Here is an 11,932-nt window from a genome sequence, read left to right on the forward strand (position 1 = left end):
AACTGTCCTCCCAGCTCCTCCTTTTCTTTCGCTCTTTCTCACGCCATCTTAAACAGATTCTCAAATTGGAGAACGTAAAATCAGAGCTTTGCGCTATATTGGCTCATCGATATTGCTTTGGCTTTTATATATCGGCGTAGTCGCGAAACTGCATATCATCTTAAAAATGTTGCTGTCCAAAGGAACATCCCAAGCGTCTCTTCGTCTCCTCTCGAGCACTCACCAATGCTGCGGCACCGTCCGATCGTTCGATCGAGGTCTCTCGATCCGTGAGGCTTCTTGACATGATCGACATTCAGCGAGTCGAACACAACGGCTCAAGGATCGTTTCAATTCAACCAACTCCTCCTCTTCCTTGCTTGTGTTGGGCTAACAAACTTGAACGTGCTCACTTTCGAGCTGAACGTGTGCGAACTCCTTTCTCCTCCTTCAGACATCCGCGCGACATTTTTCCTCTCTCTCTCTCTCTCTCTCTCTCTCTCTCTCTCTCGATCATACTCTCTCGCATATTCGCACACATTCCCCGTTGCTCTCGTTTCCTCCGTCATTATCATCCCTTTCTTTCCTCCTTTCTTTTTCTTCTTTACCAAGCTGAAGGCGGATCCGGACACGAGCGCGCCGCCACGTTGCTGCTCGACTCGGATACGGTAACGGGTGCCGAAGTGCGTCGGATCTCGATCGGTTTCGAGCCGGACGCGGGTGGCCGGCCCAAAACCCCTTGACTGTTTCACGATAGGTTACGTTGATCCTCCGCGCAATCTTCCGCCTTCTTCAACGAGCGCTTCAGCTTATCTACCAACCGATTATGGAACTTGTTGAGGGAGTTCGAGCTGCCGGTCTTCGGTGGCGACGTGCTCGTGCTCTTGCTCGGGCTCTGGAGAGAGCTCTGCGACGCCCTTGAAGACGTCCTCGAGAAGTGCCGCGAGGTCAGCGGCACAGACCGGTGCGCCGGCGAGGTAAGAAAGTCGGAACCAGGGGAAGTCGACAACGACGGTCCCTCCGACTTGGAACACTCGGATACCTACGACCAAAAGAACCGGCATGTTCCGGATTATGGGGAAAATTTCCTGGGTTAAAATTTTTCCATGTCTTATCGTGTGCATTATTGGCATCAAGATTACATCTGTTTTTATATTACATTTTTATATGTAGTTTGCAAAAGTTCATAAGGTCACCGTTAGATGCTACTAGAATTGTAAAATAATTATTATTATTGAAATTGTAATCAAAAATGAGTTATTTCACCAAATCAGGATTATTATATTAATATTTTGATGGCTATTGTTTGTTCCTAAGGCGTTAGATAATTTATCAACGCGCAAGGACGAATCATCAATCATAATCGAAACCATTAGCGAATCACTATTCCATCATTATTTACAATTACAGTCTTTACTCGCGTGATTTGCCTTTCAATCCGTCGGCTTTCATCCAGATTCTATTCTAACATTCGTCACGAAATCACGACAAAGTGCAATCATCGTTGCGATAACGACAGATTTTGCCCACTTTGTCGAAGTCATTCGTCTGTTGCTTATTGCGCGAACGGTGAAAGCTATGATGAACTCCGCGAGACTATTTTAACACGTGCGAGTAATAGAGACATAAACGAAATCCTATTAACTAAACATCCTTCATTTTTTATCTTCTCTCCAAATCAAAATTCATAACAGGATTGTGTCACAGATTTCTTATTTTAAAATTCCATAACTTTTTTCTGATTTTCCTGACTATTTTCAATTTTCCTGACGCTTCCCTGATTTTGATGGCAAGCCGATTAAAAAAATCTGTTGACAGATTGATTAATCTTTCACACAATTGGCAATTAATTTGATATACAAGTGAAGAATTTCATTACATTCTTGTACAATGAGACAGATTGTTTCAACAGATTATCTTTTAAACATTTATCTTCATTGTTCATAGTGCTAGTTTTTTTATATTCGCGTAATTAATAAAATAATGATTTTTATCCAACAAACTTTGCGCTGTAAATAATGCGATCAAATAAAAAAATTAGAAATATTTCTGTTTATATTATATATAAAATATATTACAAATAATTTCACTATTCCAAGTTACTTTAATGTATTAGAAAGTTGTCTCTGATATATACTAAGACGATTCAAAATATCAAGTGATATAGATTTAAAATACTTAGGCTTTTAATGATAAGATATGATACCAATCTAGATATGATTCATGCAGTATTCGCACTTATATTGATAAGATGTTAAAGACCGAAAAGGATTTTCGGAATTTGGAAGAATCGAGTAATAATATTTTGAAAACTAACCACAACTTTCTTTAATCAGCATTTATGTCCAAATATGTACCTAAACTAACGTTAATGTCAAGAGAATCGCGATAACGGCAATAACTGTAACGGGTGCACAATTAATTCGCACGAGAACATGCATCTATCATTTCTCTCACAAATGAAACGTGTGCAATTCCCATGCGACAATAACGATGTCATTTGGCTAATTGATTTGCGTGTTTGCGAGGTTGTCGAGTGCGAACTGGCCGAGTCATCCTGAATTATTCAACGCCGAAGCACAATAAAAATTGGAAAATGTCTATGTTGTACGTATATGACGCATACGCATATATTCGCTAACGCGTACGTGCCCTTTTCCGCGTACGGTCTACGTCGGACTTGAGATCACGTGCTCGTCGTGTCATCGCGGTAGAAGGAGGTAAGTGGCTGATTAGGTCAGATTTGTTTCATTGTGTGTCCCTCCATTTACACATACAGTGACGACAAGCGAGATTGATAGCTCAGACAGTGATTCTCATATTTTATGAAATAGATTGTATCAACAATGGAACTAGTTAACCATTTCAAGCTTTAATTATGACATAAAGAATCTTATTTAAATTATTTTTTAATCACTTTTACGAATACATTTCTTGAATGGAGTGCAAGAATATAAATCTTTATGGTCTCATAAAAATTTAATGATAAATTGTTCTTCTAATTTTCTTCTTCATATTTTAGAGCTCAATATTTTTTGAACCTAAAGTTGTTTAATTTCTTGTCATCTTCTAGAATTATTATTGCACACATAAACATAAAAAATTATTAATCCATTTCTCTTCACCATCATATTTACAAGACAAAATCTTCTTTCTCTATATAAATACTCCATATAGAGTATCTTTTCAATTTCTTTTATGCATATGGATTATGTACATTGTATATAGAGAACAGAACTAAAAAGATACTGTAGAAAAAATATAAACAGGACGGTGGAAAGAAATGGATTAAAGAATTATTAATATATCGTATGCATTATTTAAAATTCTCAAGTATAATAATTTTTATTTAAATACAAAGTACAATGTTTATTGTCGCAGCGATTATTAACTCGCTTTGCTCCTCTGATTCTAATCTTACCTATATACCGAATTTACTCTCGTTGTTGTATTACGTGCGGTTACGCAATCCTACATATCAGAGGTGAAATGCAATCTGTATTGATACGGGCGCAAGTGGAATCTGTCGCCTGTAAACATTTCTAATTTAATCTTATTGGGATCCCTTATTCGTATTTATAAAGAACCTTTTATCGGAGCATAATAAGAGATAAAAATAGAAGTATTGAAAATAAGAACAACGATCGATTATTCACTGTGTTATCGGCGTACAGAACAAGTTCAGAACAGGTGTTTGGAACTTATTTGCAGCCGATTTGTTTAAGATTCATTAATGCTCCGAGTTTCATGTTAATCGTACGCGACGCGCAAATAAATCTAATCTCGTTTGATAATTAATATCTTGTGAGATGTAAACTAAAAATCTTAATTCGAAAGGAAAAGATTAAGTAAATAAATAAAAATTAATATCTCGTGTATAACTTAGGGATTGTTAGTAACAAGTGACAATTTTTTTAAATTAAAACACGTACAAATATTGTAATATTGTAGAAATAATTAGATCCTCAAATAATTTCCCGAGGAAACTATGAATAATTTGTTGTTGTATTAATCTTTTATGCTGCTCAAAATAGTTTATTTCATAATTAAATATATGTTTTAATCATTAATAGCCAGCAGGCATATATTTCAATTACCATTTATTATCAGCTTTCAGAATTAATTCGAATGTGATTTGTACGGATATTTTTAGAGCTTGTGTGTGAAGTATCGTTATCAAAATTTATACCTACATCAACCTAAATGCATAAATTTATATCTATATAAATTCAGCATTAATAATTTCAATATTAATTTTAATCTTTTTTTATTTTGTTCTCTGACATGGTAAGCGTACTTAAACAGAAAAAAGCTTCATGAAAATATGCAATATGTTATAATTAGGCGATACGGCTATATGCAATAATGCATGTCGCACAGATTAAAAAATGCGCAATACACAAACTAAGAGCTTCGTGTTATGTAATTGGCAATGATTTCTCGTGAGATTGCGTTAATGTTCTGGCAATAATAATCATATCTCTATCGTACTGCGTACTTGTAACTTTCAGTGTCACGTGCTCAAGTTGGCTCTAAATATCAGCATGGAAGGACAAAGAGTTGATTAAAAATATCCCGTTCACGCGTTTTTATAACGCATTACCCGTGACGAAAATTAACTCCTCATTATATATTATATATAGAACGAAATATTAGGAATATATTTTTATCCATATTTAATCATTATTCTAATAATTTGATAATAATGGATCATAAACATCTATATTTGATGATTATTCTATTAATTTAATAATAACTAAATAACTAATTGCTAATAACTAATTAATCGCTATTTTATTAATTACATTACGTATATAATTATTATCACGTTATGAATGATCGTATTTCATGAAATACGTATATCATCAAATGATAATATAACAAATTATAATTATTTATATAAAAAATATAAAAAATAATCTTGATTTATTTAATAATCGCGTGCAATTATCAGACTTTCCTTATTTAAAAATAAACGAGGAAAGGAATAAAAGAGCTAAATTGAGAAGTTGCAGCGAAGATACTTATCCGCACAATCGCATTTTCGTTTCTTGTCAACTATCCTTTTTGCATCTACAAACTACTATCTTTCGTAGATACTCTAGCCTTGCTTTAAGTATATCAAGTTCAAGGAACGGCATCGCAAAATTATCCGGGTCAAAACCGAAGATTGCTAGCTTACGCAAAATGGAAACAGTTATGTCACCTTGTCGTGTTGTATCTTGCGAATATCTTTTTCATGCACATAACTTTTGTAGCGACACGCGTTCCTGTTAAAGCTGCAATATTGCCGTAAGCAGCAGTCTCTTCACGGTTGAAGAACTATGGAATTATCTCATTCTTGCGCAGAGTCTTTTCAATAAATCTTAATTTTGTAACATTATCATTAATTATTACGTACTTAAGAAAGTATAGATTTATGGTTTTTAAAAAAATTGAATGTTTTTTTTAAATATTAGTCTTCAAGACTATCGCGTAATTTGTAATAGTGTATATATTTATATATCGCGTATTTAATCTCAATTAAATTAATCCCTCGAAAGATAGGTTATTATCAAAGTTGATATGATAAAATTGGGATAAAGGTGAAATTTCCTAAAATTATTTATATGTCTTACATAATTCTGTAAATCATTCATTATGTTGCATTAAACTAATTAGTGTATTTTTGTTATTTAGGATTCAAAATCCTAAATAAAAATAAAATATTTATATTTTTTTATATAACTCGTACCATCTCAAATCAGAAAAAGCTTTGATGAGAAAACGATAACTTAACGGCCTAGTAAATTATGCAACATATTAGACAAACAAATTTCTGTTATCATTATTACTTTATGAAATGGCGTAGAAAATTTATCGCAGTAATTAAAATGTGGAAACGTAAAAATTGAAGAACTCGTTTAAAAATAAGCCATAATGTCTTCTTACAAGCTACATAGGTATATGAGTTATATAGAAAAATTTAAATACGGATTTCGAATGTTACAATACACTAATTAGTTTAATGCAATATAATGAGTAATTTACAGAATTATGTAAGACATATAAATAATTTTAGGAAATTTCACCTTTATCCCAATTTTATCATATCAACTTTGATAATAATTTATCTTTCAAGGGATTAATTTAATTGAGATTAAATATGCGATATATAAATATACATACTATTACATTTTATTACAAATTATGCGATTATAGAATGAATGAAACAGATAAGCAACTTTTAACGATTAAGAATCCGTATGAAAGGTTGACCGCACGAGTACGCAGGGTACGAAACCGAAGTTTGCGCAATATTATGTCATAGATATGGTATTTTTGCACATAACGTCCTAGACCTACAGGAATATATTTCCATTAGAAATAATTTGACAAAGCCTAAATCACACTGGCATACGTTACATAATTAATATATGACGCCACAACCTTTCAATTTATGATATTAATCTCGAATTTTTACATCACAAGTGAAATCTGTTCAAAATTATCTAAAGGAAATGATTCATAGCTAAATCATGATAATTAATGCACCTGGAATTACCTCGTTTATTCATCCTCTCAATTACTCATACTTTAAACATAAAAAAAAACTCTACGATAAGTATATCCGTTAATACTAGAAACACTGAGCGATCATTATTATACTATATGCATTTTTTAGATTAATATTATGTTTCTCTAAAAGATACAGAATTCTGAAACTTTTTCACTTTTCAATAATTATGACAAAATATTTAGTTTTTTTATTACTTGTTCATAATATAATAATTTATTCGATTCGTCCTCTTTTAGCAAATAAGAAATATTGGTGTTTTTAACGTTAAAAGTATATAAAATATTCGAGTAAAACGGAATGATAAGTGACATATGTATAAACCGTTTTACCATGGAAATATAATGATAAGTAAACATGTTATTATCATTATGTTTGAACTTCTCATATCTATTGTTGCATTAATAATTACAATAATTTCATGCAACTCTCGTTAATTAATTTGTAATTTCCGTTGTCATTGTTATCGTGAAATTATTTCATATGTGAATAATAAAATAAAATAAACAAAAATCGCAGTACCACCGATGATACGATATTCGCGATAACACATTTACGACAGCAATAAACCGCGTGCAATTTACTGTTTTAGATTAATATTATATTTCTGTAAAAAGAGATAGGATTCTGAAATTATTTTGGCTTTCACAAATTATACTAAAAATATTTAGTTATTCATTATTTTTTCATTTTTATAGTAATTTATTCATTTCATCTCCTTTTAACGAATAAGAAATGTTTTTAGTGTTAAAAATTATAAAATATTCGAGTAAGACGGAATAATAAGTGATACTTTTATAAATCGCTTTACTATGGAAATACGGTAATAAGTAAACATGTTACATCATTATGCCCAAACTTCTCATACATTTATTATCGCATTAATAGAATTTATAATAATTTCATGTACTTCTTGTTAATTAATTTATAACATGCCGTCGTCATTTTTATTGTATAAAATTATTTCATATGTAAATGATGAAATGAAATAAACACAAAAGTCGCAATACCACCGGCGATATGACATTTGCGATAACATTTACGAGCGCAATAAACCGAGTGCAATTCACAACATTATGCGCGTAACTGCCTACGTCGTGTTAAAAATAAATTTCTAGCCGGCATGTATTTATCCGTCGGGACACGTGGTTTCGATCGTCACCTATTATTGACTGTGCGCTTATTCAGCATCTGTAAATACAATTTCGCCGAACGTTTAGTGATGCCAAGAGAGAAACCGGTTCCGAGTGCGGCGAGTTGATCTTTTACGGCAGCGATGTCACGAGAAAAAAAAAAGAGAATCGACTTTTTCCGAGCTATTTATCAACGAACGCCGGCGCGAGGAGAACGATCGACGTTGCGAGTTGCGAACACGGTCAATCGTGTAAAAAAAAAAGTTGGATCTGTCCTTGACGCTCAGAGGAAGCAATCAAACTCCTCTTGTTGCGGCATGGATCGCAAACTTTCTCACGGTTAAAATTTTTATTTTAAACGGACAAATTTAGAGATAACTTATCTTTGGTACAAGCTCGATGGAAAATTTTAAATATTAAAGATTAAAAAAGAAAACTCCATAACAAGTTCAAAACACCATGTACGGGTGAAAGTTTACTTTTCCAAACTCGAATTAATTTCACGTTAACAAAATTTTAGAGACGCGCGTATCACGCAATCTAGAATTAATTTTCTATATTATCAATTATTTCCATCTTGATGTGTGAAAAGATATTATATTTAAAAATTTTGTGTTTAAAAACGTACACAAAAGACATGTAAAAATTGTAATGCATACACATCACAAAAGCAACAGTTATTGAGACAAATCTGAAAGAAGACTACACAGATTAAAGCAGTATGTGTCTTTATTGATCAATTTGAATTTAATTTGAAAAAAAATTTAAATTTACTATAAAATCTTAATTACTTCGTTTATATTAATTTATGACTTGGTTATTTATTAATGACTTGAGTCGAAAAATCTAATTATAATCAATATTTATTATAATCAATATTTTATTAAGTAATTCTAAACTCTTTCCCGAGAAAATTTCATATTTCAAATAAAAATATATATTTCTGCTGTTAATTCAAGATCGCAACATTTCCATTATCGCGGAATTTGCATTGTGTACACAATTACACTAAGTTACACAACGTCACATAAACAACATAATTACATAAGAAAAGCAGGATATTTTACTGGAACAATCAAAAGGGTAACAAATCACAATTACTTCTTGTATAGCTCCAAGAAAATCGATACTATATTATCCGAACAAACGGAACAATAATATCTTTATATCTTTATACATCTTTCATAATTATATCTTCTTTAAATAAATATTTAATATAAATATTTTCTTTTAATTAATAATAAAAAACATATTTCTAGAGATATATATTCTTGAACGTAAATCAATCAATATTTCCTGAAGCTATGAGAGTTAGGTGAAGCGTTTGTTTCGAAAAAGTTGACAAAGGCAGCAGCTGTTGAAACAGCTTTCTCATCAATATCTAATACGCTCATCTCATTTCTAACAAGTCATATAATACAACAAAATCTATTTTCAAAATAAACGCTTCGGGCAGGTTGGAAAAACGAAACGAAACACGCCGCGTAAAGCTGGGATGGCCGATTACCATGAGAACCGAGACGGGAGGACGATCGGACGTGCCGCACTTCGCAAGACGGCTGTGTCTGCCGGTCCGCCAGACCTGCGAAAAAATCGCACTGGTGCAGTGGCGGTATTCTTTCTCGGTTTCTCGCCCGTTGTTTATTCGCCGCAATTTTGCGCGCAATCCTTTTTCCGACGAACGCCGGTAAATAATCCCAAAACCGTGCAACAAACAAGATACGCCGGCGAAACTATGCGCATAACGATTTTCCTTAAACGCGTATTTCATTTTCCGTGCCGGCGGTTTCAATGCTTTCGCGTTAATAATACACATGCGATATAATGCGCGAATGACGCATCAAAACCGGCTGGCGCCATTGTTGAGTCTTTTGCAATTTTGTAAACGATATCTCAACATGTAAACTTTCAAAAAAAAAAAGAAAAAGGAATTATTTGTCTTGCAAACTTTTTTTTTTATATATTGCCGTCGATAATCGATTAAAGAAAAATCTATACATATGACAATAAAGATGCGCAGTTACGTCACTGGCGTTGTCGATGTAAATTGGATTCATCCAAATTCGTTCAATTCACTATTGCAGTGTCTTGCAAATTAAAACTCTCGAAAAACTTTTGACATTTTATGACGCCGAACACGTTGACAATCACGCACGAAGATCAATATTTATCAACACTTGATTTTTTTTAGCGACATATATCGCCATGTTATACAACGGTCGTGCAATACGGATAAAAAGTTAAACTCCCACTTTTCATTTGATACAAAAAAGTCGTGCACGGCAATATAAATATCTTTCGCTTCTTTTATTTACTGCCATACACCTTATTTTTTTTATTATATACGTAAAATTAAAGTTATATCAATTCTTTCGAAGAATCTTTATGTAAATATATTGCCAATAATGCACATTATCAGATTATTTTTTAATATTCGGTACAGTATTTTTCAATTAGCGCTTCGTGAAATAACAGATATTTTTTTAGCAGTATATTCCTCATCAGAGATTGAAAAATGATTGCAATTATCACAATTTAACTACAATTTATGGTCATGTTTGGTGCCAAATGTAGATTTTTTAGACTCCAAATATTATTATTATTTTACTAATATTTTAGAAATAATAACTATAAGGATTATAATTTATAGTCGTTTTCGATGACAACTATATATTTTTTTAAAGCATTCTAATTATAATTATTACTAGTATTACAGCAGTAACAATTATAAAAATAAAGCTCTTAACCAGAATTGTTTACCATTATTATCACAAATACAAAAAAATACTTTTCTCTCAGTATTATCTACTTTATTTAATATCAATTTCGATTTGCATTTCTATTTCGTATCGCCAATAAAGGCAGGGAAATTTAAACATGAATAATGATGACATATGCGTATCTTAACGATTTCGGCAATTTTCTATCTGCCTCTCACACGTCAAAGGATCGTTCAGTCACTCGAAGCCTATTTGAAAAAAACGTCGCACCGTGTAAAGTAAATAAACATCATCCCACTCACCTTTCGGCTACGACAGGCCTGCGGATTCGAGCACTCGGACGATCGTCGACTCCTATTAGTCTTATAAATGTCCCATTCGTTTTTCACAACAGGCATCATAAACGCCATCTCGTAGACTTTTATTATCTGGTCTCCGTTTCACACTTCGTCTGCCCGATTCGTCCCTATCTTTTTACGTTCCGCAATCTCTTTCTCTTTCTCTCTTTCTACCGCTTTTCTAAAATACTCTTAGAAAGTTTTGACACCTTGCACGGCTCGCACTACTCAAGAGTGAGAGACAGAGAGAGAGAGAGAGATAGAGAAAAGGCCAATCTTTACACTGGCACGTCAGTAGCTCCTACGGATGGTGCCTTGCCTGCGAATTCTCGCTCGCGAATTTTCGCCTCCGAAGAATTCTTCCGCTTTGCGATCAATCGCGATCGATGTCGATTCCCGCTGACGGTGTCGACGATGTTGACGATGACCGCTACGTCCGGCAGATCGAACTGGAAAACTTCATACACGTCGCGCTCGCACAAGTGCGTGTGCGATATGCTCGATAATGCGTGCGTCTTTTATGCCCTTTCCGTTCGGCTACAGCTGGCTTATCGCCTGTGTTCCGGCAATCCGTTTCTCAACTCACGTCCGTACAATGCGGCAGTCCGCTACGGAATAAGCACGCCGGTCTGCGCGTGGATAAACGCGGGTCTCGGGAGTCGCGAGGAGAGTGGTAGGGACGAATCGGCGCATCCATTGGCTGCTGTTGAGGCGGGACACCTACGTCACGGGTTACCATTGATTTTTCAATGTTGATACACACAACGGCGTGCTGACATGCCGGATTGAATTTTTGGCGGCGCGGCTACCGTGGCCCGACATGTCATATTACGCGTAGACGCACTCCCGACCGTGCATGCGTGCGTACGTGCGTGCGTACCGCGCACTGAGAGAAAAAGAATCGTTGGAATAACCATTTACAACTGACTGTAATTTACAAGTCATTTTTTCGGACAACTATAAATTTATAATTGTATCGACCATATGAATAGTGTAGTAATCTGAACACCGAATTATGATCATAACGACCATAATATGTATTCATTCAACTAATTGTATGATATATCTTACACATAAATCATACTTATTGGCATCTAGTAAATCATACTATAAAATGTTGTAACTATACATAGAAGATTATTGTTACTAATTTATAGCAATAATAACTAGAAAAATGATGCTCCTGACCATAATTATTTTATCTCA

At 33.7% G+C, this 11,932-nt stretch overlaps 1 protein-coding gene across 2 annotated transcripts; it reads right to left on the bottom strand.

The window, feature by feature from the left end:
• Nucleotides 1–475: 475 nt before the first annotated feature.
• On the bottom strand, nt 476–11,328 carry LOC108749187. Of its 2 annotated transcripts, XM_018487732.1 has the most exons (3): nt 10,691–11,328; nt 9,176–9,250; nt 476–1,021 (listed from the first exon to the last, which is right to left on the bottom strand). In XM_018487732.1, the coding sequence occupies exons 1-3, from the start codon at nt 10,796–10,798 to the stop codon at nt 728–730; spliced, it is 477 nt and encodes a 158-aa protein (XP_018343234.1). In that variant the 5' UTR covers nt 10,799–11,328; the 3' UTR covers nt 476–727. The 2 variants fall into 2 exon arrangements, with proteins under 2 accessions (XP_018343234.1, XP_018343235.1); XM_018487733.1 differs by lacking the exon at nt 9,176–9,250.
• Nucleotides 11,329–11,932: the final 604 nt, after the last annotated feature.

Source organism: Trachymyrmex septentrionalis, unplaced genomic scaffold (assembly GCF_001594115.1).
Source record: "Trachymyrmex septentrionalis isolate Tsep2-gDNA-1 unplaced genomic scaffold, Tsep1.0 scaffold27, whole genome shotgun sequence".
In the NCBI taxonomy this organism is placed as follows: Eukaryota; Metazoa; Arthropoda; class Insecta; order Hymenoptera; family Formicidae; genus Trachymyrmex; species Trachymyrmex septentrionalis.